The sequence below is a fragment of the Lasioglossum baleicum genome, chromosome 12, assembly GCF_051020765.1.
Source record: "Lasioglossum baleicum chromosome 12, iyLasBale1, whole genome shotgun sequence".
NCBI lineage: Eukaryota > Metazoa > Arthropoda > Insecta > Hymenoptera > Halictidae > Lasioglossum > Lasioglossum baleicum.
Window position 1 is genome coordinate 4673986 of NC_134940.1, and position 27954 is coordinate 4701939.

Sequence of the window (27954 nt, forward strand, 5' to 3'; positions counted from 1 at the left end):
TATTCGATTTTATTTGCCACTGTTGGAATTGTCTTCGATCAGAACGAACTCTTTGTTCAACTTGATAAGAAGCAGGGAATTTTAACGAGTTTCGAGATTAATCCCGATCATGACGTTTTCAATTCAATGTAAGCAATTGTTTTATAAGAAACTTCATTGATCATTTTTTTCTCATAGATGCCGTCGAATACGACAGTAGGCAGCACCCTTTTCGACGAGGACTATCGTCGAATAGTGATCGGCAGGGAGCAGGAGTGCCTAGAGTTGCAGATCAACTCAACTGCTCCACCAGGTAGGATTTATCTTCTGTACTAATCTAACCATTTGCACTCGGAACTATATTTTCACTCAAAAATTAAACATTTTTTCCGACCTAGAATATTTTCATTCTGTATGATTTTTTAAATATGGTGGATATGAAAAATTGACATACTACGAGTACTACGAATACTTGAATTTCGAAATAATTTACTGCTAGAAAAATATTCCATTTTGTCGATCGTAACGAATTAATAGAAATTAGTTTATGTTATTGGCGCACAGGTTCGATCCAAAATTAAGACAAAGCAATTTTGCAATTTAAAAAATTTGGATTGATCAGACGCAAAATTCTCTTGAAGATGATCCATACTTGGATTGAAACGTCGAGAAAAATTTTTTTAATTGCAAAATTGCTTTGTCTTAATTATGAATCGAACTTGTACGCCAATAACATAAACTTTATCTTTAATCTGATAAATAATAATATAGATTGTCCATCACTCATGAGGCAAATAAATTCCGATGTACCTGAACAAGTTTTGAGAAATCGAAGCTTAGAAATTCGAAGTTTCTGAAATCGAAGCTTTGAAATTCGAAGCTCCGGAACTTCGATTCTCATCACCTTCGAAGTTCCTAAAATTGAAGCTTCGAAATTCGAAGTTCCTGAAATCGAAGCTTCAAAATTCGGAGTTCCTGAAATCGAAGCTTTGAAATTCGGAATTCCTGAAATCGAAGCTTTGAAATTCGTGAAATCGAAGCTTCGAAATTAGAAGCTTCAAAATCCTCCACCTTCGGAGGAAAGTAACAGCTCTAATTTAAGGAGCAAGATGAATGACATCGTCGCATTAAAGCGCGTCGTTCACTAACGAATAATTACGCGGACTTCATGCATTTATTACAAAAATGTCTTCCGACCATATTTCCGTCTTACCTAACTTATTAAAAGGGGAGATTCATTTCCATAAAACTGCGCAGTCCTACAACCATAATAAGATCGCGATAAATCGCAATTCATCGGAGGTGTCAGCTACAAAATGCCGGTGCTCCATTAACTTATAAAATTTATTATGCTCATTGAAACCGCTCTACATGCTGCTGCTAGGGATTGCAATCCCGCGATGCGGGATTCCGCGTCATTAGTCCAGTCAACGAAAAATCGTAGAGGAAAATGGAAGGAACACAATTTTCAACTTTCGGAATTTTTTGGACTAGTTAGGAGGTAAACATACTAAAAGTCCCCACTCCTAGGAGGTGAGCGGGTGCAGGGGGCACGTAGAAGATCCCTTTTTCGGTTTTCCGCTTATATCTCGGAAACTATGTGTCCCCTGCACCCCGTTCACCTCCTAGGAGTGGGGACTTTTAGTATGTTTACCTCCTAACTAGTCCAAACAAAGTCCCAAAATAAAAAATTGTGTTCCTTCCATTTTCCTCTACGATTTTTCGTCGACTGGACTAATGACGCGGGATTGCAATCCCTAGCTGCTGTATATAAAAACTATACACTTTTATGTACAAACATAGATGTAGTTGAAAATTGGCACGGGATAGGATCGCAGATGGTCCAACCATCGAAACACATAAATTCTCATTCTATTATCCGGTTCTGCGTTATCGCCGTGTATATTCGACGAGAATCGCGTCGATTTGGTGCCGGTTCCGTTTTTTCGGTGATTCTTTTCGTTCGGTCTGTTATCGACGTGTTTGGGTTTTACCACGACATCTTCATTTCCGTTTCTTCGACTCGGATGTTTTGGTGTCCTTCTTCGAACAGGATTTACAGCCCGGTAGCAGTCTCGTTAACTTTCGGAGAACGAAAACAACGACGCCGAGCACCGCCGCAACGCAGACGAAGAGAAACGCGTAAACATCGAGGAGGTTTTGTTGCCACCAGGTGAGATGAATGGCAGGCGATTGCAGGACGTTCCCGTGTCTGGCAACGTACTCGATCCAATAAACCGCCTCGTCCAATGGTTTCATCGGACGGTCCTTGAACAGCGTCGAGATCCTCTTCATGTTCGTTCTGGAACATCAAGATATCAATCATCAGATTTTTCAAACATGTTTCCCTATTTCTTTTCGAAGGGAAATACATCCAGCACAGAGTGCTATTCCACGCCTATAATTCAAACACGTTGCAGTGATCGGGACATGTGTTTGCTAGGTCATCCCCCAAATAAACTATCCATGCCGATGCCCAGTGCCAAAGTCACAGAGCAAACAAGATTTAAGAGAACCGAATGCAAATGCATCTGGCGCTTGATCAATTGAAAGCATTGTTAAAGGATAGAAAGCTCGACTTGTTTCTGACTAAGATTAACAGTCCGGAATAAGGAGGTCAGAAGCGACCACAAAATGTATAATTTCTATGTGATACAATATATTCTTGCGAGAACATGCCAAAAATTTTAATCCTCGGAGATCAGTCGTTCGAAAATTGTGAGTGTTCAAACTTGAGCGATTTCGGCGATTTTGACAGGTAAGGGCGCTGCCATATCGACTACGTTTGCGAATCTACGTTATCGACATCGAGTCGCTACATATCAACACAGCAACACTCTTACCTATCGAAAACACTAAAAATCGCTCGACTTTAAACACTCGTAACTTTTGAACCACCGATCTCCCAGGGTCGAAACTTCGAAGCAAAAATTTCTGGTTGCAGAACAGCTTAACCCTTCATTTGGTTGGTTCCTCACGTACCGATACTCATCGTCGTTCAACACTTTGTCGATCGCATAAGACAGTGTCTCGACAGTAACGTTGCTCGGCGATCCAAGAGACACTGCGATTTTCATAGAGGCAGCGCTCTTCAGATTAGTGTGTTGATCGCCGAAAATTGGAACACCGATCAATGGAACGCCGAAGTAGACTGCTTCTTGGAAACCCATGAGACCACCGTGCGTTATGAATGCCTTCACGTTCTTGTGTTCTGAAATTCAAACAATTGTTTTTCCTTCAAACTGTTCTTCGATTACGTACTTTGCGTTTTTACATTTCGCCAAACTGTTGTTCGATTACGTACTCAAGACGGTCACTTGAGAGAACCAAGGCTGAACCATCACGTTCGCAGGTAATCCTGGCGGCAGTTCTTCTTTCTTCGCGATCTTCATCAACACGCGCACTGGCGCGATCTTCTTGAAAACGGTGTAGAAAGCGTCGAGGAGAGGTTTCGGGAAAGTCTCGATCCTCACCATCGATCCGAACGTGACGTATATGCAACCGTGCGTGCTTTCGTCCAGCCATTTCTTCACTTCCTAGAAGGTCGCAACGAGAACGATTGGTTAGCAGCGAATTATGAACAATTATGAAAGTGGTCCGAATCAAAAGGGCCTAGCAGTCTAAGATTGGTCCAGCAGCCCCAACCACAATTTTTATTGATATTGTGCGGAAAACAATGGTTTTAGGTTGAAAGATAACCCCCTGAAATTTTAAGTCGCTAACCCTTCGTATAAGGATGATATATGAGGGTAAACAAGAAACAACAATGCGTTGACGATTCAGACCGCGATGAAAACAATGGTTAAATTGGACGAATTACACTTTGTGTGTATGTGTGTGTGAATTGCTTCCCCATCCACCGTACTCTCCAGATTTGGCCCCCAGCGACTACTGGCTTTTTGCAGACATGATAAAGATGCTTCAGGGAAAGAAATTAGGCTCAAATGAAGAAGTGATTGCCGAAACTGAGGCTTACTTTGAGAGCAAAGACAAATCGTTTTACATAAAGGGCATCGAAAAGTTAGAGGAGCGTTGGAATGGATGCATCACTCTTGAAGGACAGTATGTTGATGAATAAAGTGGGATTTCTAAAAAAAAATTTGTTTTTCTTAGTTAGACCGGAGACTTTATGAGTGATGTGTTATAGATTAATGTTAAAAATGTTATAATTTTTCTTTGAGAGCGTCCGAATATTGATGAGAGTTGTTTTACCGATGAGCGTCCGACAATCTTGGGAAGTGCGGTGTTTGAACTTTCTCGACGAGATGAGCATCTACTTACCGGGGAAAGGGGATTTCCATTCTCGGTAACGTGTAGACCACCGACTTCAACAATGTTAGGGTTGGTCGGTTTAATCCCGTTCAAGCTGTGATGCGAGTTGACAAGATAGAGGGCTATATCCTTGTGAAGCTCACGGACGGGAATATCGATGCCGAAGTAGTCCTTCACGTGTTTCGACATTATATCCATACGGGAGTTTAATTGGTACGCGAAGAACTTCGACAACAGGGTATTCAACAGCCTATCCGAGAAGCTCATCGGTTGGGCGAAGGCGCTGAACATGTTCGGCATAAAAGCGGTGTTTTGCGGATTTCCGGTGACATCCTCGAGCCAGTCCAAGAAAGACGAGGTCATTATGACGGCCATAGGAACCTTAAGATGGCGGCTGAAGGCTAGGTAGCAGGGCGATATGAACACCTGGAAAAACACATGTAAATGTACATCGACATACAAAATCATTTGTTCTATACATTGTGAAGAAATGTGTGGATGTAACGTTGAACAAGTCGAGTGTCATTACTAGACTGCGGATGTTCATACAATTTTCAATTTTTGTAGGCATGTTTTAAGCAGGGACCAAAAATAACAGTTATTCTAAAATTTTTTACGATAAAAATCATTCATAAAAAGTTAATTATTATTGAAATTTAAGATAATCTACACAATCTACATATAAAGAAGAAAATTCGAAGAACAGAATGATTAAAAAATATCGATTTTTATACTTTTTGGTTACAAGTAACATTTATTAATGTCCAAAAAATTGGATCCTCTTGGATAACTGTCATCGATGAAGAAAAAAACTGTTTCGATTGTTCAAAGCAGTTCTCGATAAGAGAAGTTTAAAATTTCGGTTACTTATAATCCTTATTTGTAACCAATACGATTTTAGTCGATGAAATACTTGTTATTCCATGACTTTCTTTCTTTTTGACTATAACAGTTTCAAGCCTTTGTAGATCTGAATTATATCAAAATCGTACTAAATTCTGTAAAATTTTATTTTCTAGAATTATCTGAAAATTTTTGGAAGCCATAAATGCATGAAGATCCGCAGTCAAGTCGTTAGAATAAGCTACAACTATGTCAGCAGATAAACGCCGCGGAAAAATGATCTACATAATATCCGCGGAGATAAATATTTATGCAGTATCACGCCGCTGATAGTGTATTGAGTGTTTGAATTCGAGAAATCACTCATTGTCACGCCGATTCTGTGCAGAAGGAATCATATTGTGTACATACATAGTTGGAATAACAAATATTCCTACGCGACAGAAATACCTATTATCGCACGATGCAAAATATTAATGTTAGTAATAGAAAGAAAGAAATATTTGAATGTTCCAATGTTTCATGTCGGTAAAATTGTTCGACCCAAGATATTTTAATTTTTAATGAAAGAGATTAGTAGTAATAGCGTCTTGCAGATATTGTCATAATTCTAAGAAGCGAACTCTATTCACACCAGAGTTACATAAAAATGATTCACTTAACGCGGGTAAAGACGTTCAAGTCATTTTCCTCGGTTTGTTTTGCGGCTGTCGTATGTAGACGTGTAATCAATTGCACGTTCAATTGGCATTATCTCTTGTGCGACGTTCTTGGGATTCAGAGCAAAGTTATCGTTCCATACAGTCAGTGTTGGGCAATAAATAAATTTATTTAAATAACAAGTTATTTATTAGTTGAGCAAGTCTAAATGAATTATTTGAAATTATAACGTTTGTTGTTATGTACAAATACAATTTCAATTATTATTTGTATTGACAAATAATAAATTAAATTGTATTTTTTTAGAGGCAGCTGGGTCTCTGATGGGCCTGACCACTGGCAGTATTCCTGAAAAGGTTGCTGTAGCAGACAAAAAACGCGGAAGTGTTCATTGAACATACAAAATACAAGAAATAAGAGAAGACCAAAAATTATTTATTTGATTACCACCTCAATCCAAATAATAAATAATCTTTTATTTGCAAATAAGAAATAATAATTTATTTAAATAAAAAGTTTAGTTATTATTTGCAATTAAGATCACACGTTTATTTATTACTTAAAATAAAATGTGCCCAACACTGCATACAGTCCACTGAAACATGGAAGCATGTAGTTTTTAAAATCATTTCTGTTCTCCGTATTTTGATCAAAAAGATTTAATTTCACTCTTTAAAATTAGTTTCTAAAGGAAATGATTGTTCTACGATCCAATGAAATTCTACAGTCCATGTAACTCCGCTAACAGCAGAATTTTCAGTGTCTGCTGTCAGAGTACTTCAATCTTATCGGTATTTACACTATCCTTAAACTATCGGCTAAAAGTGTCTACTGTTTGCTTTCCCAATGACAATCAAGAGTTGTACATCATACAGTAATAAATCACCTGTTACAAATGAAAAACTCCAAGCTTCGTTTATCTCGTTCTGATGCAATAATCCTTACGGAAACATCGATTCGCTAATTGAATCACCGTCCAAATAACAGAGACGATAAGCTATCGTTAAATTGATAATAAAAATTTGATTAACCGATGACACGACTGTATAATTACTTGTCTGATTATATTAATCTTAAGAGTAGCAAGCAAATAATCCTGTAATTACACTTTCGTAATTACAAATTTCAGGTCAAACATCAAATTCGAAGAACCCACTTTGGTAGATTCATGACATAAAATTATGCATGCACTGTACACATTACACGATGCTGTGCAATGTTACAAATGAAAAGATACTGTCCGAAGTTTCGTTCCATTCGTATTGTATATTTGAAAACCGGTGTGCGTGCCACCGTATAAATAATCACTGCAAGAGTTTTAGCTTATGAAGATTTACAACAAGGAACACGAGATTCAATACGAAAGACAAAATTTCATTGTGCTTCATGGCTTTTTAGATTGTTCACCATAAAATAAATTCAATATGTTTATCGATCGTAATTTCGATAATCGAAGTGCGACGATATCGGCGCACAGGTTCGATCAATGATAAAACACAAGCAATTTTGTAAATTAATAAAACACTGAACGTTTCGATCCTGATGTGGATCATTTTCAAGAGTATAGTACGTTAGAACCTATGCGTCGATATCATCACACACTTTGGCTCACCATAAAGGTGGATGTTCCACAAAATCTGCAGCCTAATAAAACGGCAAAGCAAGTTTCCCACGAAAGCAGATCAAAATAGAGATACGTAATTCTTAAATTACCTCGGTAATGACGAGGTCGTACGGCGGGTCATTAGGAGGATTCTTGATGACGCGCTGTATGTTCTCGTGGGCGAGAAGATCGCAAACTTTCACGCCAGCCTTGTCAACCATCACGTCGAAATTCATCTGGTTGAACTGATTGGCAGTTTTCGCGTCCAGATTGTTCTGCACCGCTTCTAGCGAGCCTTCTAAGCTAATTTCCTTGTAATTCGGCGGCGGTGTCTTCATGGGGAAGTGCGTGATCACGTCCACTTGGTGACCTCGCTCGGCCAAGGCCACCATGAGACGTTCGGCCATCATCCAGTGGCTGCGTCCATTCAGCGGGAACACGCCAAGTATTCTCAGACCGCTGCCAAGGTGACAGCATGTCAACGCGACCAGTACAGTTAGCAAACAGAGTCTCATCTTGAAGATGACTGACGACTGGAAATCACGCAAGATCGAGTTGTCACTTCTTTCAGTCTTTCCAGCAGAATTGTCGTATTGTGACGACTCCTCAGCCGGTGATCACTGCTGGCACTGACTACGTTGACTTCGCTAACTATGGTCGTGGCTCACACGCGCCTACAAATCGACAATTAGATGTCACTACTGATAGCCGCTCCGCATGGATCGCCTGCGAATAGAAAGACTCTGTATTGCGTGGTGGGTGACTGGCCCACGTGGATCCGAAATCTATAAATATTCTTTTTTAATGTGCTCGCTGCGAACCAGCGGCAGAAATCGCAAATGCTATGTTCTGTTATAAGGCAGTTTCGTTTTCGATCAATTCGAACATCGATTCTGTTGAAAAATAGTTTTAACGCAGCTATTTTTATCGATTGGAAGAAACTGTTTACCTGAAGCGAAGAATAATCGGTGAATCCACTTTTTATGAAATGATGGAGTGCACATACTACAAGAGCGGCGCGTTTCACAACGTAGAGCCTATCGAAGACACGGGACGACTGATCTCCAGTGAACCAGACTGTGACTGTGCAGTCCGGTTGCCTGGTAGTAGGAACCGTCAAACAAAACGATCGCGAATTCAGATCTCCAAACGTTCGGCTGAATCACCAATGAAATGGTATACCGAATCTGATCGACGAATCAAGATTGTAAAAGATCGATCACATGTTTCATTTCCGAATCTTGGGCAGTAAGATAAATCGTATTTTCTTCGAAAACCACGGTATCTGTCTGCATTTTTTGATGAACAATTATAGTCAAAATTTTTGTTATATATTTTTGAAAGTTTGTAAGGCGATACAAATTTTTTTGTGGGGCACGTGGAATTTTGAACTGAAGTTCTGAGACAATTTACGAATTGTGATTAATCAATTTCGCAAGATCCCAAAATGTGTATGAGAGAGGAGAAGAATCGGTGAACAAAATATATAGATAAAACAATAATTTTGGGAACAGAATGTCTGATAACAATAAAAATTAATCAATCATTTGTTTTCAATACACAAATGAAAGAAGAAAGTATATACAAGTTTTAGACTGTGCAGAAAAGTAGAAGCAGGTGCTATTAGGTGAGGGATATCCTCGTGATTATCTAGAACCGGTTTCTTTTACCTGATCTACGATGGTCTGGAAGTTTCATCATAGTTGTTTTCGGCACCTCAAGTATTCCTCTTCCATAGCTCGACATAACACATACAACGACATTGTTCATTCATTCTATTTTAGACGAATAAGTTCCAATTGATTTTGTAGCTTCAAAATGTTCATATACTATTAAATTTTGTCGTAATAATATCAAATCTGCAGTCTGATCACTAGATTGCGCGGATCTTTATGCATTTATAGGAAAATTGAGAAGATGAAATTGAAAATTGTCGAAAAATTTAAAAAATTGACGATGTCAATATATTATTTCTGCTTTATTAAAATCATTAAGGGAAGGGATAACATTGAATTTAGTTTCTATTTCTTTCAATCGATGCAGACAATTTTTACTTTGCATAAAGACCCGCAGTTTTCTGATCACAATTAATAAAATGACATTCAGGGAATATGAGTTTCATCGACACCATTTTTCACTCTAGATTCTAGATGATAGAGATACTTAATAAAATATTATAGTAACTATCACGATGTCTCTTCCGTCACGTAATTCAAAATTGCCGCCCAATTGGATTGCGATCCACCATTGATCGATATCGACCACCAATCAGTCGACTAGTTGTCCTATAGGACACAGTCTTTCTTTTGTTTGTCCAACACATGGTTCAGTTACAATTTTGCCACCATGGAACAAAGTCCGGTTATCCGTATAACTCACTAATATTCGTCTAAATGTTCTTTTTGTCACAGCAAGTATGTGGTTTTATATTTTTCTTGTTTCCTGAATGGAATTACACGGCTGCGTTACAAGTTTGTTCAAAATATATTATACATATATTATTATTTTTCAGACGCAAAAAAAATGTCTCTTTGAGAATGATCCACATAAGGATTGAAATGTTGAGAAACATGTTTAAATAATTTCAAATTTGCTAGTTTCTATAAATGATCGAACCTTGCGTCGAAATCATAAAATTTATTATATTCTATAGATCGTTTCGTTGACGGAACAACACTGTTTGCCGTCTTCTGGAATTTGAAGTTTACTTGCGAATCATTAACATCGCGTTGTCATGTTGACACTGCTATTCAGATTTCTCGCTAAAAGGAAGAAAATCGCGCGTCGAGGATAAAATGCGCACCTCTGATCGTCCACTGATGAAATTGAGTGACTCCGCATATTTTACCTGCTGACAGCATGTCGTCAGCGTGTGCGTAATTAAGTTGCTTGAAGAAACGATTATTTGGTGATTGCCATCGGGCGCATGATGCTCTAATGATTTGCGGAATTCCAGGTCGCTAATCAATAATATCAGTGCTGCTCGATGCAACGTTTTTCACTCCGAGATTTATTCATCGACCCCTTTCCTTTATAGGAAAATTGAGAAGATGAAATTCAAAATTGTCGAAAAATTAAAAAAATTGACGACGTCGATATATGATTTCTCCACTATGAAAATCATTTAGGAAAGGAATAACATTGAATTTAATTTCTATTTCTTCCAATCGATGCAGACAATTTTTATTTTTTTTTTTTTGCATAAAGATCTACAGTCTGATCACTATACTGTGCGTCTCTTCATGCATTTATTACAAAAATTTCTTCCAACCATATTTCCGTCTTACCTAACTTATTAAAAGAGGAGATTCATTTCCATAAAACTGCGCAGTCCTACAACCATAATAAGATCGTGATAGGTCGCAATTCATTGGAGGTGTCAGCTGCAAAATGCCATTGCTCCATTAACTTATAAAATTTATTATGCGCATTGAAACCGCTCTACATGCTGCTGTATAAAAAAACTATACACTTTTATGTACAAACATAGATGTAGTTGAAAATTGGCACGGGATAGGATCGCAGATGGTCCAACCATCGAAACACATAAATTCTCATTCTATTATCCGGTTCTGCGTTATCGCCGTGTATATTCGACGAGAATCGCGTCGATCTGGTGCCGGTTCCGTTTTTTTCGGTGATTCTTTACGTTCGGTCTGTTATCGACGTGTTTGGGTTGTACCACGATATCTTCATTTCCGTTTCTTCGACTCGGATGTTTTGGTGTCCTTCTTCGAACAGGATTTACAGCCCGGTAGCAGTCTCGTTAACTTTCGGAGAACGAAAACAACGACGCCGAGCACCGCCGCAACGCAGACGAAGAGAAACGCGTAAACATCGAGGAGGTTTTGTTGCCACCAGGTGAGATGAATGGCAGGCGATTGCAGGACGTTTCCGTGTCTGGCAACGTACTCGATCCAATAAACCGCCTCGTCCAATGGTTTCATCGGACGGTCCTTGAACAGCGTCGAGATCCTCTTCATGTTCGTTCTGGAACATCAAGATATCAATCATCAGATTTTTCAAACATGTTTCCCTATTTCTTTTCGGAGGGAAATACATCCAGCACAGAGTGCTATTCCACGCCTATAATTCAAACACGTTGCAGTGATCGGGACATGTGTTTGCTAGGTCATCCCCCAAATAAACTATCCATGCCGATGCCCAGTGCCAAAGTCACAGAGAAAACAAAATTTTAGAGAACCGAATGCAAATGCATCTGGCGCTTGATCAATTGAAAGCATTGTTAAAGGAAAGAAAGCTCGACTTGTTTCTGACTAAGATTAACGGGTACAGTCCGGAATAAGGAGGTCAGATGCGACCTACAAATTTATGCATAATTTCTATGTGATACAATATGTACTTGCGAGAACATGCCAAAAATTTTAATCCTAGGAGATCAGTCGTTCGAAAATTGTGAGTGTTTAAACTTGAGCGATTTCGGCGATTTTGACAGGTAAGGGCGCTGCCATATCGACTACGTTTGCGAATCTACGTTATCGACATCAAGTCGCTACATATCAACACAGCGACACTCTTTTCTGTCGAAAACACTGAAAGTCGCTCGACTTTAAACGCTCGAAACTTTTGAACCACCGATCTCCTAGGGTCGAAACTTCGAAGCAAAAATTTCTGGTTGCAGAACAGCTTAACCCTTCATTTGGTTGGTTCCTCACGTACCGATACTCATCGTCGTTCAACACTTTGTCGATCGCATAAGACAGTGTCTCGACAGTAACGTTGCTCGACGATCCAAGAGACACTGCGATTTTCATAGAGGCAGCGCTCTTCAGATTAGTGTGTTGATCGGCGAAAATTGGGATACCGATCAATGGAACGCCGAAGTAGACTGCTTCTTGGAAACCCATGAGACCACCGTGCGTTATGAATGCCTTCACGTTCTTGTGTTCTGAAATTCAAACAATTGTTTTTCCTTCAAACTGTTCTTCGATTACGTACTTTGCGTTTTTACATTTTGCCAAACTGTTGTTCGATTACGTACTCAAGACGGTCACTTGAGAGAACCAAGGCTGAACCATCACGTTCGCCGGCAATCCTGGCGGCAGTTCTTCTTTCTTCGCGATCTTCATCAACACGCGCACTGGCGCGATCTTCTTGAAAACGGTGTAGAAAGCGTCCAGGAGAGGTTTCGGGAAAGTCTCGATCCTCACCATCGATCCGAACGTGACGTATATGCAACCGTGCGTGCTTTCGTCCAGCCACTTCTTCACTTCCTAGAAAGTCGCAACGAGAACGATTAGTTAGCAGCGAATTATGAACAATTATGAAAGTGGTCCGAATCAAAAGGGCCTAGCAGTCTAAGATTGGTCCAGCAGCCCCAACCACAATTTTTATTGATATTGTGCGGAAAACAATGGTTTTAGGTTGAAAGATAACCCCCTGAAATTTTAAGTCGCTAACCCTTCGTATAAGGATGATATATGAGGGTAAACAAGAAACAACAATGCGTTGACGATTCAGACCGCGATGAAAACAATGGTTAAATTGGACGAATTACACTTTGTGTATGTGTGTGTGAATTGCTTCCCCATCCACCGTACTCTCCAGATTTGGCCCCCAGCGACTACTGGCTTTTTGCAGACATGATAAAGATGCTTCAGGGAAAGAAATTAGGCTCAAATGAAGAAGTGATTGCCGAAACTGAGGCTTACTTTGAGAGCAAAGACAAATCGTTTTACATAAAGGGCATCGAAAAGTTAGAGGAGCGTTGGAATGGATGCATCACTCTTGAAGGACAGTATGTTGATGAATAAAGTGGAATTTCTAAAAAAAATTTCTTTTTCTTAGTTAGACCGGAGACTTTATGAGTGATGTGTTATAGACCAATGTTAAAAATGTTATAATTTTTCTTTGAGAGCGTCCGAATATTGATGAGAGTTGTTTTACCGATGAGCGTCCGACAATCTTAGGAAGTGCGGTGTTTGAACTTTCTGGACGAGATGAGCATCTACTTACCGGGGAAAGGGGATTTCCATTCTCGGTAACGTGTAGACCACCGACTTCAACAATGTTAGGGTTGGTCGGTTTAATCCCGTTCAAGCTGTGATGCGAGTTGACAAGATAGAGGGCTATATCCTTGTGAAGCTCACGGACGGGAATATCGATGCCGAAGTTGTCCTTCACGTGTTTCGACATTATATCCATACGGGAGTTTAAATGGTACGCGAAGAACTTCGACAACAGGGTATTCAACAGCCTATCCGAGAAGCTCATCGGTTGGGCGAAGGCGCTGAACATGTTCGGTATAAAAGCGGTGTTTTGCGGATTTCCGGTGACATCCTCGAGCCAGTCCAAGAAAGACGAGGTCATTATGACGGCCATAGGAACCTTAAGATGGCGGCTGAAGGCTAGGTAGCAGGGCGATAAGAACACCTGGAAAAACACATGTAAATGTACATCGATGTACAAAATTGTTATTCCATGACTTTCTTTCTTTTTGACTATAACAGTTTCAAGCCTTTGTAGATCTGAATTATATCAAAATCGTACTAAATTCTGTAAAATTTTATTTTCTAGCATTTTCTGAAAATTTTTGGAAGCCATAAATGCATGAAGATCCGCAGTCTAGTCGTTAGAATAAGCTACAACTATGTCAGCAGATAAACGCCGCGGAAAAATGATCTACATAATATCCGCGGAGATAAATATTTATGCAGTGTCACGCCGCTGATTGTGTATTGAGTGTTTGGATTCGAGAAATCACTCATTGTCACACCGATTCTGTGCAGAAGGAATCATATTGTGTACATACATAGTTGGAATAACAAATATTCCTACGCGACAGAAATACCTATTATCGCACGATGCAAAATATTAATGTTAGTAATAGAAAGAAAGAAATATTTCAATGTTCCAATGTTTCATGTCGGTAAAATTGTTCGACCCAAGATATTTTAATTTTTAATGAAAGAGATTAGTAGTAATAGCGTCTTGCAGATATTGTCATAATTCTAAGAAGCGAACTGTATTCACACCAGAGTTACATAGAAATGATTCACTCGGTTTGTTTTGCGGCTGTCGTATGTGGACGTGTAATCAATTGCACGTTCAATTGGCATTATCTCTTGTGCGAAGTTCTTGGGATTCAGAGCAAAGTTATCGTTCCATACAGTCAGTGTTGGGCAATAAATAAATTTATTTAAATAACAAGTTATTTATTAGTTGAGCAAGTCTAAATGAATTATTTGAAATAATAACGTTTGTTGTTATGTACAAATACAATTTCAATTATTATTTGTATTGACAAATAATCAATTAAATTGTACTTTTTTAGAGGCAGCTAGGCCTGATGGGCCTGAGCACTGGCGGTATACCTGAAAAGGTTGTTATATCAGACAAAAAATGCGCAAGTGTTCATTGTACATACAAAACACAAGAAATAAGAGAAGACCAAAAATTATTTATTTGATTACCACCTCAATCCAAATAATAAATAATCTTTTATTTGCAAATAAGAAATAATAATTTATTTAAATAAAAAGTTTAGTTATTATTTGCAATTAAGATTACACGTTTATTTATTATTTAAAATAAAATGTGCCCAACACTGCATACAGTCCACTGAAACATGGAAGCATGTAGTTTTTAAAATCATTTCTGTTCTCCGTATTTTGATCAAAAAGATTTAATTTCACCCTTTAAAATTAGTTTCTGAAGGAAATGATTGTTCTACGATCCAATGAAATTCTACAGTCCATGTAACTCCGCTAACAGCAGAATTTTTAGTGTCTGGTGTCAGAGTACTTTAATCTTATCGGTACTTACACTAACCTTATGCTATCGGCTAAAAGTTTCTGCTGTTTGCTTTCCCAATGCCAATCAAAAGTTATACATCATAAAGTATTAAATAACTTGTTACAAATGAAAAACTCCAAGCTTCGTTTATCTCATTCTGATGCAATAATCCTTACGGAAACATCGATTCGCTAATTGCATCACCGTCCAAATAACAGAGACGATAAGCTATAGTTAAATTGATAATAAAAATTGGATAAACCGATCACACGACTGTATAGGTACTTGTCTGATTATGTTAATCTTAAGAGTAACAAGCAAATAATCCTGTAATTACACTTTCGTAATTACAAATTTCAGATCAAATTCGAAGAACCCACTTTGGTAGATTCATGACATAAAATTATGCATGCATTGTACACATTACACGCGATGTCATACGATGCTGTGCAATGTTACAAATGAAAAGATGCTGTCCGAAGTTTCGTTTCATTCGTATTGTATATTTGAAAACCGGTGTGCGTGCGACCGCATAAATAATCACTGGAAAGCAGATTTGGCTTATGAAGATTTTCAACAAGGAACACGAGATTCAATACAAAAGACAAAATTTCATTGTGCTTCATGGCTTTTTAGATTGTTCACCATAAAATAAATTCAATATGTTTATCGATCGTAATTTTGATAATCGAAGTGCGATGATATCGGCGCACAGGTTCGATCAATGATAAAACATAAGCAATTTTGCAAATTAATTAAACACTCAACATTTCGATCCTGATGTGAATCATTTTCAAGAGTATAGTACGCTAGGACCTATGCGCCGATATCATCACACACTTTGGTTCACCATAAAGGTGGATGTTCTACAAAATCTGCAGCCTAACAAAATGGCAACGCAAGTTTCCCACGAAAGCAGATCAAAATAGAGATACGTAATTCTTAAATTACCTCGGTAATGACGAGGTCGTACGGCGGGTCATTAGGAGGATTCTTGATGACGCGCTGTATGTTCTCGTGGGCGAGAAGATTGCAAACTTTCACGCCAGTGAGGTTGACCATAAAGTCGAAATTCATCTCGTTGAGTTGATTGGCAGTTTTCGCGTCCAGATTGTTCTGCACCGCTTCTAGCGAGCCTTCTAAGCTAATTTCCTTGTAATTCGGCGGCGGTGTCTTCATGGGGAAGTGCGTGATCACGTCCACTTGGTGACCTCGCTCGGCCAAGGCCACCATGAGACGTTCGGCCATCATCCAGTGGCTGCGTCCATTCATCGGGAACACGCCAAGTATTCTCAGACCGCTGCCAAGGTGACAGTATGTCAACGCGACTAGTACAGTCAGAAAACAGAGTCTCATCTTGAAGAAGACTGACGACTGGGAATCACGCAAGATCGAGTTGTCGCTTCTTTCAGTCTTTCCAGCAGAATTGTCGTCTTGCGACGACTCTTCAGCCGGTGATCACTGCTGGCACTGACTACGTTGACTTCGCTAACTATGCTCGTGGCCCACACGCGCCTACAAATCGACAATTAGATGTCACTACTGTTAGCCGCTCCGCATGGATCGCCTGCGAATAGAAAGACTCTGTATTGCGTGGTGGGTGACTGACCCACGTGGATCCGAAATCTATAAATATTCTTTTTAAATGTGCTCGCTGCGAACCAGCGGCAGAAATCGCAAATGCTATGTTCTGTTATAAGGCAGTTTCGTTTTCGATCAATTCGAACATCGATTCTGTCGAAAAATAGTTTTAACGCAGCTATTTTTATCGATTGGAAGAAACTGTTTACCTGAAGCGAAGAATAATCGATGAATCCACTTTTTATGAAATGATGGAGTGCACATACTACAAGAGCGGCGCGTTTCACAACGTAGAGCCTATCGAAGACACAGGACGACTGATCTCCAGTGAACCAGACTGTGACTGTGCTGTCCGGTTGCCTGGTAGTAGGAACCGTCAAACAAAACGATCGCGAAATCAGATCTCCAAACGTTCGGCTGAATCACCAATGAAATGGTATACCGAATCTGATCGACGAATCAAAATTGTAAAAGATCGATCACATGTTTCATTTCCGAATCTCGGGCAGTAAGATAAATCGTATTTTCTTCGAAATGTATGTAACACGAAAACCACGGTAGCTGTCTGCATTTTCTGATGAACAATATATTATAGTCAAAATTTTCGTTAAATATTTTTGAAAGATTGTAAGGCGATACAAATTTTTTTGAGGAGCACGTGGAAGTTTGAATTGAAGTTCCGAGACAATTTACGAATTGTGATTAATCAATTTTGCAAGATCCCAAAATGTGTATGAGAGAGGAGTAGAATCGGTGAACATAATATATAGATAAAACAATAATTTTGGGAACAGAATGTCTGATAACAATAAAAATTAATCAAACATTTGTTTTCAATACATAATTGAAAGAAGAAAGTTTATACAAGTTTTAGACTGCAGAAAAGTAGAAGCAGGTGCTATTAGGTGAGGGATATCCTCGTAACCATCTAGAACCGGTTTCTTTTACCTGATCTACGATGGTCTGGAAGTTTCGTCATAGTTGTTTTCGGCACCTCAAGTATTCCCGTTTGATAGCTCGACATAACTCATACACCCACATTGTTCATTCATTCTATATTAGACGCATAAGTTCCAATTGATTTTGTAGCATCGATCTTCATGCATTGATAGGAAAATTGAGAAGATGAAATTCAAAATTGTCGTAAAATTAAAAAAATTGACGACGTCGATATATAATTTCTCCTTTATTAAAATCATTAAGAGAAGGTCTAACATTGAATTTAGTTTCTATTTCTTCCAATCGATGCAGACAATTTTTAGTTTGCATAAAGACCCGCAGTTTTCTGATCACAATTAATAAAGTGACATTCAGGGAATATGAGTTTCATTGACACCATTATTCACTCTAGATTCTAGATGATAGAGATACTTAATAAAATATTATAGTTACTATCACGACTGATAGCAGAGCATGATACGATGCTAATCGTGTAAAGTACCAGCGTAATACAGGGGTGAAAAATGAAGATCTTCTCGATCATGCCAGTCATCCAAGTACTACAGTCAAATAAAATGTTGTCGTTCGGGGACCACCTATCACATATCGATTATAAAACGCTGATAATAAACACGTGATTCTATAGATCATTTCGTTGACGGAACAACACTGTTTGCCGTCTTCTGGAATTCGAGGTTTAATTGCGAATCATTAACATCGCGTTGTCATGTTGACAGTGCTATTCAAACTTCTGGCAAAAAGGAACAAAATCGCGCGTAGGGGATGATATTTTACCTGCGTAAAATGTGCGTAATTAAGTTGCTTGAAGAAACGATTACCTGGTGATTGCCATCGGGCGCATGATGCTCTAATGATTTGCGGAATTCCAGGTCGCTAATCAATAATATCAGTGCTGCTCGATGACACGTTTTTCACTCCGAGATTTATTCATCGACCCCTTTCCATTTCTATCGAATGGTACGAATTCGGTCAAAACATTCCGTTGATTGCATTTTGAAGAGGGGTCATTCTATGCCGAATCGATCACTTTTTGACGTCACCATCGACGATTTGTTACTGAATAAAATATGTTGCAGTCCATGTGAAATTGGGGGGCTTTCTGAAATTGCTAATTAGACCTGACAGTTTCATGAAACTATGGCTGACATCTGACGTTCACTTTGGTTGCCTTTTCATCGAATTATCGAGATTGAAAAAATTATTTTATAATAGCCCGATTCTTTCTGAATGAAACGAAAGTAAATATAGCTCAATCGGACCAGCAATTCCCGAGATAAAAATTCGTAAGTGTGGCCCGTTTTCACCAAAAATTGGAAACTTCGAAGGCCTGTGATTTTAAACAAATTTAAAACAAATTCTAAACCGCCAAAGTGATTACTTAAACCCCTCCTAATTTTACGTGGATCACAACATATTTCACTCGGAACAAAATGGTCGATGATGACGTGAAAAAGTGATCGATTTGGCATGGAATATGACCCAGAGGCTATTTTTCTTTTTGATCGGGGACCAATTTATTCGTGATCGCTGTCATTTTAAATAGAACTCCGCAGCCAGCTAATCAGAAGCAAACATAAACGGTTCAATTCCCCGTACTTCGCCAGTTTAATTGGACTTTTACGTCTCTTGACGGCTGTTACCTTCGGAATCGTACGAGGAGCATTTCACGATGCCTGCGATCGGCCAATCAAGAACGTATCCGAATGGCTCGTTTTACAAGCGAATGGGAGGCAACAAACCGACAGTGTCCGGCGGGTCTCCCTTTCTTTTTATTCTGCTTCTCTACGATTCCGTAGTTTGCCAGCTGAGAAACGGCGCCGTTTCATTCGTCGACGTCTCGTAAATCAGAAAAACAGCGAAGTCCGTATCGCCGCGGTTTTTTTATCCGGTGGAAATGAATTTTTCCGAAGTCTCGCGTCGACGTTGATTTTCACGTGACCCTCATCCATGTTCGGCGAAAACCATGGCGGTGACAGACTCGACTCGCCGCGACACGTGTCAGCCAAATATCAAACACGATTCAATGATCTGTCGGATCCAGAAGACTCGGAATTTTCATTCGAAAGTATTCCTGCGAGTTTGTTGATATTAAGCCCGACTGAGTATCTGATAATGGAGATATATGTATACAACTATCTGTTAAGTCTTTATGATTTGAGTAAATTTGCACCTGTCCGTAATGACACTTTCGATAAAATGTTCCTGTCTTACTTCTTCATGTACGATCCTTCTTTCTATATGATGTTCCACAGTTCCACCTAACTTTAGCACTAGAAAAATTATTTCAATAATTTAAAATATATCTATTTCCATCTTTTTATAGTATTCGGTGCCACATGAAGGTCATAATATCATAGTATTTTGGATTCACCTTCACATATTGGCTATTACATCACGGCAATAAAAAAATACCTCGATTGCATCGACATTTCGCAAAATATTATCTTTAGAAAAATTGTTTGCTCATCACGGTGTTTAGGCGGGTCGGTGGCTCAGGTGGTAGAGTGTCTGATTCGTAGCAGAAAGGCCAGGGTTCGTCGATTCCCGGGTGTGTGGCATAAATTTCCAAGGTGTTTTTTTCTCCTGCTACGGGCTCGGTACCTACTGTCGGGGTCATAGGGCAACCAATGGTAACAATTTCCCCTTTATCCAGGGAATCGGTGAACTGTTGGAAGCCTAAAGTTGGCCATCCCGCCTCATAAAGGGTACCCGCCGCTGCTCTATCTCCCCTGTTTGGGGGATTGATCTTTTATCTAGCGATTTTGACTAATAAAAAACCCCGACTTTGCGTTATCAAGAAATCAGAAGTGGAATCTCGGACCCTTGCAATTCTCGCGTACGTATACTTGGTCTAGCGCAGATTTGGGCAAAATGTAATTTCAATTACAATTACAATTACTTACCAATTACTGTAATTTGTAATTGCAGAAATACATGTAATTGTAATTTGAATTGCAATTACTTTCGCTCAACCAGTAATCGTAATTGCGGACCACAATTACAATTACAGTGATTCGTCAAGCAATTGCAATTACCAATTACAAATTACGTGTAATTGTAATTGCATTTCTGCAATTTCAAATTACAGTAATTGGTACGTAATTGTAATTGTAATTGGAATTACATTTTGCCCAACTCTGCGGCACGGGCACCGTGGTGCTGGAATGGAATAGTGGAAGGGGGAAAAGGATGAGAGTAATTGAGGCTCGATTCAGCCTCAACTGGCGACACTGTCTATTTCTAGAAAAAACGAATCAGTTTATGAAACTTTCTTCTGGTGGTACACTTCTTGTGGTGGTACGCTTATCGCGCCGATCGCAAATCGCACGATGCGTATCACGATATAGATCGCCAGGCCAACAACAGTTAAGACAAACAGGTAAACGTCCAACAACTGCACTTGATACCACGTCAGGTTCATCGCAGGTGATTTGAGTGCATCTCCGCCGTTCCTGGCGATGTATTCGACCCAGTAGATTGCGGTGTCCAACGCGCTTAGGGGACGGTCTAGAAATCTCGCGGACACCTTCTTCATAGTTTCACTGAAAAGTAAAAGGTCTAACTTGATCATACAGTTCAATTATTTTAATAAACGAGAAGAAGAAAATTTAGATCGAAGATATTCTGTGATAAACAACGTCTTGGTAAATTTAAGTCGGGGAGAAACCAGCGAATAGGAAGTCAGACATTACCGATATTTCGGATCATGCAAGACAGCGTTCAAAGCGTCGTCCATTTTCTTCTCCGTAAGGGTATTAAGGTCTAATCCTATCGCAATATTACACCGGACGTAGGTGTTGATATTGATAAATTGATCAGCGAACAATGGTATACCGATCAGAGGTACACCATAGTGAATCGACTCCTGGGTGCCCATAAGTCCTCCGTGAGTGATGAATGCCTTTACGTTCGGGTGCTCTATAACAATAGAATTCCACGTTATTTCACAGCTTCCTGGTATGGCTTGATTATATATTTTTGCATTTCCTTCGGTTAAATTGATGAACAATATTTTACACGACTATCCTCCAGATGGTTTCCACGCGAGAGAAATTCACATCAGAATGGTTTCTTTGTGTCGGAGTAAGGAAAGTAAGCTATTTCCATATGCATAGAATGTGTCAAAGGTGCTTGTATCGAATATATGGAAAAACTTCTAAAATGGCCCCGTGGAAACGTGACGGGGACAAGGATCTGTCGTCATACTTTATATTGTACAATTTTCTGTCAAAGGATGGTATACATTGACTCCCACTAATATTCGCAACTTTTCGGACAAATGGTTTGCTGCACAACGCGAAGAAAATTTTTGAAAGCATCGCAAGTTATCGGAATTGCAGAGAAAATACTAAAAGTAGTATTTTGCAAAAAAGTTGAAATCGTATAGTCGAATATTAAAAGATGACAAGAAATAACGGAGTTAATCATTTCTTATCATAATTCTGTCAAATTGACGAATTTTGAAAAACCAAATAATAACAACCATAACATGGACCTTTAGTATTCATGTATTTAAGAAGTTTCGAAATGGCCACCCTTTGCGCCGATACAGAGGCTCAAACGTGTCTTGAAATTTTCGGCAATGGGCAATGGGCCGTTATGGTTGTTATCATTTGGTTTTTCAAAATTCGTCGCGATTTGACAGAATTATAATAAGAAATGTTTAACTCCGTTATTTCTTGTCACCCTGTATTATTAAATATCATCGCTAACAAGAACTCACTCAGGACTTTGACTTGCGGAATCCACGGCGACGTGTGAACGTTCTTTGGCAGTCCAGGTGGCAGTTCGCTGGGATTTGCTATTTTCATTAAGACCCGGACAGGTGCAATCTTTCCCAGAGACTTGTAAAATATGTCGAGATAGTTCATGGGGAATGACTCGATTTTCACCATCGAACCGAACGAGAAGTAGATGAATCCTTCTGTGCTCTCGTTCATCCATTTCTCCAGGCTCTGGAAAGAGTCGCTCTCTTTAGTACCGAGATCAAAAGGTTGCGTTAATAACGATATTACACCGTGCTGTTCCTTTCGTATAATTTCGTTTGGTTCACTCGATTTTATACACGATACTACATTTCCAGATCCCTTCTTTGTATCAACTCGCCATTAGTTCTTCAAGAATAAAAGAACTTCGAAACTAAAAAGAAGGTTCAGAGCATGTTAATAATAATATTAAATATCATCTAAATCTAAATTCAGAGTCAACTTTCAATCACTATACAGGGTGTTTCGTCTAAAACAGGACACCTAAATATCTCCTCTATCTCTGAAAATGCAACAAATGTTTCTAACGTAATCTAAATGGTTTCAAAACACGAATCAGATGGAAGAATCGTTTTTTATAAATTTTAATTTTTTAATCGTTTTTTCAAGGTCTTAAGCACTGGGTGGGTGTGTGTGGTGTCAGGCTGGCCCTTTCCGCCCCCCCTGTTTTCTCTCTTATCTCTACAGCGTCAAAATGTCAACAAACGCTGCACCTAAACAGGTCTACGTTGCAGCGGAGTGTCCAGGAATGCGAAAAATTCAATACAGTATTCGCGATAGTTTTTTGCAAATATCTCGAAAATTAAAAGCTACCCCCCTATATTGGAAAAGGAAAAAGTTGTTCAAAATGTCCATATCTATAACATATACAAATTTGATCAAAATCGGAGAGGATGGTACTTTTGTAAATAATTACCATCTAAATTCTCAAATTCAATGAAATGAAAATAAAATAGTTACTTCAGGCAATTCGACACCCTCTTCCTGGACGTGTAATCCTCCAACTTCGACGAGTGCGGGGTTCATGTCCTTAACTCCGTTCATGCCTATGAAAGAGTTGACGAGGATCATCGAGATGTTCCTTTCGAGGGATCTAACGTCTGGGATGTTGTCGCCGAGGTATTTCCTCGCGATCTCGGTTTGCTCGGATGAGTGGTGCAGGAAGTTCCACTTATGGTAGATGGTGTGCAAGACATTATATGTTCGTTGCCAGAAGTCCATTTGCGGGGGGAAGGAGATCAGATTGTTGGCTGAGTATGCCAGGTTCTCCGGGGCGCTGATCATGCCGTAGTGCCATGGATAGAGGATCGCAGAGGCTACACCTATCATTGGTTTCTTCAACAGGTGACCGATTGCGAAGTAACAATGGGCGCCGAACACCTGGAACAGATTGTAAATGTATCGTTAACTTTGAAAATAAAATATTTTATTTGATGCAGTAATTTTTGAAAATAAAATAATTTATTTGAGGCAGTAATTTTGTTGAACATAATATTTTATATGAAGAATATTGAACATATTTGTATTTCGTTCTTTATTTTCAATTTCAATTTTAAATATTATTGCTGAAAATAATACGGCTTGAATTCGATACATTTAACGATAAGATAGATTATAACAATGCAAAATTTCATTTCGTGTTTCAGATTGTTAAAATAGAAATATTAGGTTGGGGAAAAAGAAATCCGTCATTTCTCCGCTTGACATAACGTAAAAATAATGGATTTCTTTTTCCCCAACCTGATATTTTATTTTCAGGATCAATTTGTTGAAATAGAAATATTTTATTTTGAGGTTCAGATTGTTAAAATAGAGATATTTTATTTTCGAAATTGTATATCTTATTTAAAATACTAGTTTCTTCAAGCAAAACAAAATCTAAAATATTAAATAGTATTCGAAATACATATTTGCTTCGCCAAATACTGCCAAATACAGCATACAGTAGCGGACAAAAGTTTAAGACCGCTATAAAGAAGACGATAACCTTTTTAATATTGTACTATACGATTTGAACTTTTGTGGAAAGCTAGAGCAATTAGTTTACTAAAGGATGCGAAAAGATTTTTTTTCAAAAATTGCAATTGATCGGAATTGTTGAAAAAATATTAAAAGTTGAATTTGTAGATCTGTGTCAATTAAATATATTCTGAAAATTTTGTCAAAAATCGGTCGATGTTGCAATGAGCTACAAATGTTTAATGATGGTAAAGATGCAGATTTTCACGATTTATTGCCGAAAATAGTGAAAATCTGCAATTTTTACCATCTTTAAACGTTTGTAGTTCGATGGAATAAATATGCACATTGTCCGAGAAATTAAACAATGCTGTTACGTGAAGTTTCGACGAAAGAATTCAGAAAACGAAACACGGAATTAATACGAAAAGTCATCTCCGTTGCATGTCAATACGAATCGCGTCTTTGAATTTCGAGGAGATCGAACGTGACTCATCGCTAACAGCGATGTCATAACAGATGATTAATTTCCACTCTGAATTTTCATGTTCGTACGTTGTATGTATCCACGCAAGCTTCGCATTGACGCGATCACGTAATACGTTCACGATTATCAGCTGCGGACAGCCAGACATGGGTGAGAAACAAACTCTTTTAATCGCACGATCTCGCCGAGTGATTTAAAGTGAAAATATTTTAAACACGGAGGATGAGATTTATTGCAATTGTAATGGACAGCGTGTTATGTTTAATCTCTCACTTAATCGATCAGGAACATGCGAACGTTGTAACCACGAGAAGAAACTCGTGCTGTGCTTGTTGTGCATCGTTTTCCGCGCTTCTGGCGCAATTTCTCGCCTCGTACGCAAACTGGCTTTCAGCCATGTCTGTACAGCACTATGCGACGGAACAGATTAAGAAAATTGCATTTAATGGCGCGAAAACGTTAAACGACGTTCAAGTTTCTTGGCTTTACCGACGTCATTTACAAGTCGGTAAGTTCTTTACGGCAGTCGGCGAACTCCTTTGGCAGATGCACGTGGAATACCAGAAACAGTTGGCAACTGCGTCTACACGTCTCTTCCGCCAGTCGGAAGAGAGCGTCTTTGAACAATTACATCTGTGGTTACAAGGAAAACCGCAAGGAAAATCACAATCTAAAAAAAGAGATTACGCTTATATTGAGCTTTATAGTACAGGCTTTACTGTACTTTACTACAGGGTCTGTCCGGAAAGTAATGCAACCACATTTTTAAAAAAAATCTATTAAACATATGGGTACAAACCTTTAAATTTCTTCAAAGTAGGATCCTTGGGCGTCGATACATTTTTTTCCAGCGCGATTTCCATGCTTCGTATGCTCCCTGGAAGGCGTTTTTTGGAACCTCTCGTAGTACCCTCGTCACAGCCTCTTTGACGCGTTCCACGCTTTCAAAATGGCATCCTTTTAGCACATTTTTAATTTTTAAGTGTTGTGATCCAACTAAGAAGTACCGTTTACTGTTTTCCCCGTAATCTACGGAAAAGTTTTGGTTGGAAGTGCTCGACGAGGCTGCGACGAGGATACTACGAGAGGCTCCAGATAACGCCTTCCAGGGAGCATACGAAGCATGGAAATCGCGCTGGAAAAAGTGTCGACGCCCAAGGATCCTACTTTGAAGAAATTTAAAGGTTTGTACCCATATGTTCAATAGATTTAAAAACAAAAATGTGGTCGCATTAGTTTCCGGACAGACCCTGTATATTCACGAAAGGCTCAATAACGGATAGACTCGTTTCCAGGATGGCAATTCTCATTTCTCGATAATGCAGGCGATGGGGGTTTTCAGTAGTGAAAAGCGCTAGATAAAAAGATCAATCTAGGCCGCAGTCGCCCCCAAAAATTTCCTATTTTTACGTTTAAGAGACGTTTATGCTTCCGAATACTGCAAATCGGACTACCGAATAATGCAAAATACGCCTAAATAGGACATTTGGGAACGACTGAGGCCTAGATTGATACTTTATCTACCGCGTTTCACTACTGAAAACCCCCATCATTATCGATAAATGAGAATTGCAATCCTGGAAACGAGTCTACCCCCTTAAAGTTTATCCGTTAAATTACATTACGTTTTTGAGTCTTTCGAAAACATAGTAAAGCTTAGCTACCGAATAATTACTCTGCCGAATAATACAAATTATGCCTCATGAACGGAAGCTTGCGCGCTAAATTGATCCAGTGCTTTTAACTACTGAAAACCCCCATCGCTTGCATTGTCGAGAAATGAGAATTGCAATCCTGGAAACGAGTCTACCCCCTTAAAGTTTTAATCACTAATGCTTTAACATAAGGACATCGGTGAGAAGGCGCATCTCGCAGCCTTGCAATCCTGGAAACGAGACTACTACCCCTTAAACCCGATTACCAAAACACAACGAACCGTTTCCCTATCAAAACCACGTGTAAACATTGCCGTTCATTCATACTCGGAACTTCGGTTACCATTTCGACGTGTAAGAATTCAATCATCTACTTCGTCGCAATCCTTACCTCCACCAGAATCACGTCGTAAGGAGGATCATTCGGCGGGTTTTTCACGAGTTCCTGTATCCTGGGATCGCTCAAGGAGACGCAAACCTCGTTCCCTGCGAGGGTAGCGATAGCATGGCTCGCGGATGAAGACAGCATCGACTTCATGTCAGCGAAGGTTAGGTTGTTCATGAACTGCCTGGGTGCCGGCAGCACAATCATATCCTTATAATTCGGATACGGTTTCTTCAAGGGGAACGTGCTGATCACATCCACCTGATGTCCTTTCTTCGCGAGACCCTTCATCAGTTGCTCGAACATTATGAAGTGACTTTTCCCGTTGAAAGGGAACAAGCCAAGGATCCTGTACCCGTGGCAGGTAGACAGGATCGTCCATAGACAGATCAACGATAGCAGCTTCATCTTCAACTTCTATGTTCTACCAGTGAACGATTGGGCCCGAAGCTAATCGATTGGAAAAGGGTCTATCGACTGTCGAAGACGAACTGATCGTCGCGGGGAATGACAGTGACCTAGACACCGTGTAATCAGCTGATCATGATAAACTGGCGGAACAGAGGGAGGAAACTCGATGACTCTGTTACTTCCGCACGTCACGGTAGAGTTGCGTGCACTATTTATTGGCGGTCAGATAGATCGGCGTTGGCAACGAGTTTCGCTGGCACACTAAGCCCTGTGTTGTCTGTACATAGAGTGTCGCAGATAAATTCGACCTTCCAATGCTCGGTTTCAGTTCAGATATAAAAGCTGCCACTTCTTCTCCCTTCGTCAAACGATCCCGATCTTATTCACTGATCGATCCCAGCAAATTCCGTCTGTATGTCTCGCGAGACTAGATGACGAGTTGTCGAAGATCCACGCTGAAGTAACCCGCTCCGTTTCAATGACCGAGATGAACTATCAGGGCGCCTCGAGCCGACCTCGGGTTTGGATCACTGTCGGACGATTACTCGCAGATTTTAACGGTTACGTGACACACGAACACAGATTCGAGACGTTTAAATCGTCTGACTAGTATGAAACGCGGTTTCGTAAATATTGTT

The 27954-nt window shown here is 39.4% G+C and overlaps 4 protein-coding genes across 15 annotated transcripts in view; 1 reads left to right on the top strand and 3 right to left on the bottom strand.

The window, feature by feature from the left end:
* Dh31-r (Diuretic hormone 31 Receptor) overlaps positions 1 to 27954 on the top strand; it is a 166410-nt gene that overhangs the window by 61742 nt on the left and 76714 nt on the right. For all 12 annotated transcript variants that reach the window (XM_076435009.1, XM_076435007.1, XM_076435004.1 and 9 more), the window contains one exon: positions 178 to 292. In XM_076435009.1, the coding sequence (XP_076291124.1) occupies positions 178 to 292 (115 nt within the window). The remainder of the gene's footprint in view (positions 1 to 177; positions 293 to 27954) is intronic.
* LOC143214243 (UDP-glucosyltransferase 2-like) lies at positions 27 to 8457 on the bottom strand. Its single transcript, XM_076434997.1, has 6 exons — positions 8307 to 8457; positions 7468 to 8083; positions 4261 to 4677; positions 3284 to 3515; positions 2962 to 3190; positions 27 to 2281 (listed from the first exon to the last, which is right to left on the bottom strand). Exons 2-6 carry the CDS (start codon positions 7870 to 7872, stop codon positions 1984 to 1986), a joined length of 1581 nt encoding a protein of 526 aa, XP_076291112.1. The 5' UTR covers positions 7873 to 8083; positions 8307 to 8457; the 3' UTR covers positions 27 to 1983.
* Positions 10605 to 17043, bottom strand: LOC143214242 (UDP-glucosyltransferase 2-like). The gene is made up of 6 exons (XM_076434996.1): positions 16903 to 17043; positions 16064 to 16679; positions 13334 to 13750; positions 12360 to 12591; positions 12038 to 12266; positions 10605 to 11347 (listed from the first exon to the last, which is right to left on the bottom strand). Exons 2-6 carry the CDS (start codon positions 16466 to 16468, stop codon positions 11050 to 11052), a joined length of 1581 nt encoding a protein of 526 aa, XP_076291111.1. The 5' UTR covers positions 16469 to 16679; positions 16903 to 17043; the 3' UTR covers positions 10605 to 11049.
* On the bottom strand, positions 20734 to 27856 carry LOC143214244 (UDP-glucosyltransferase 2). The gene is made up of 5 exons (XM_076434998.1): positions 26912 to 27856; positions 23380 to 23799; positions 22377 to 22608; positions 21346 to 21571; positions 20734 to 21195 (listed from the first exon to the last, which is right to left on the bottom strand). The coding sequence occupies exons 1-5, from the start codon at positions 27311 to 27313 to the stop codon at positions 20913 to 20915; spliced, it is 1563 nt and encodes a 520-aa protein (XP_076291113.1). The 5' UTR covers positions 27314 to 27856; the 3' UTR covers positions 20734 to 20912.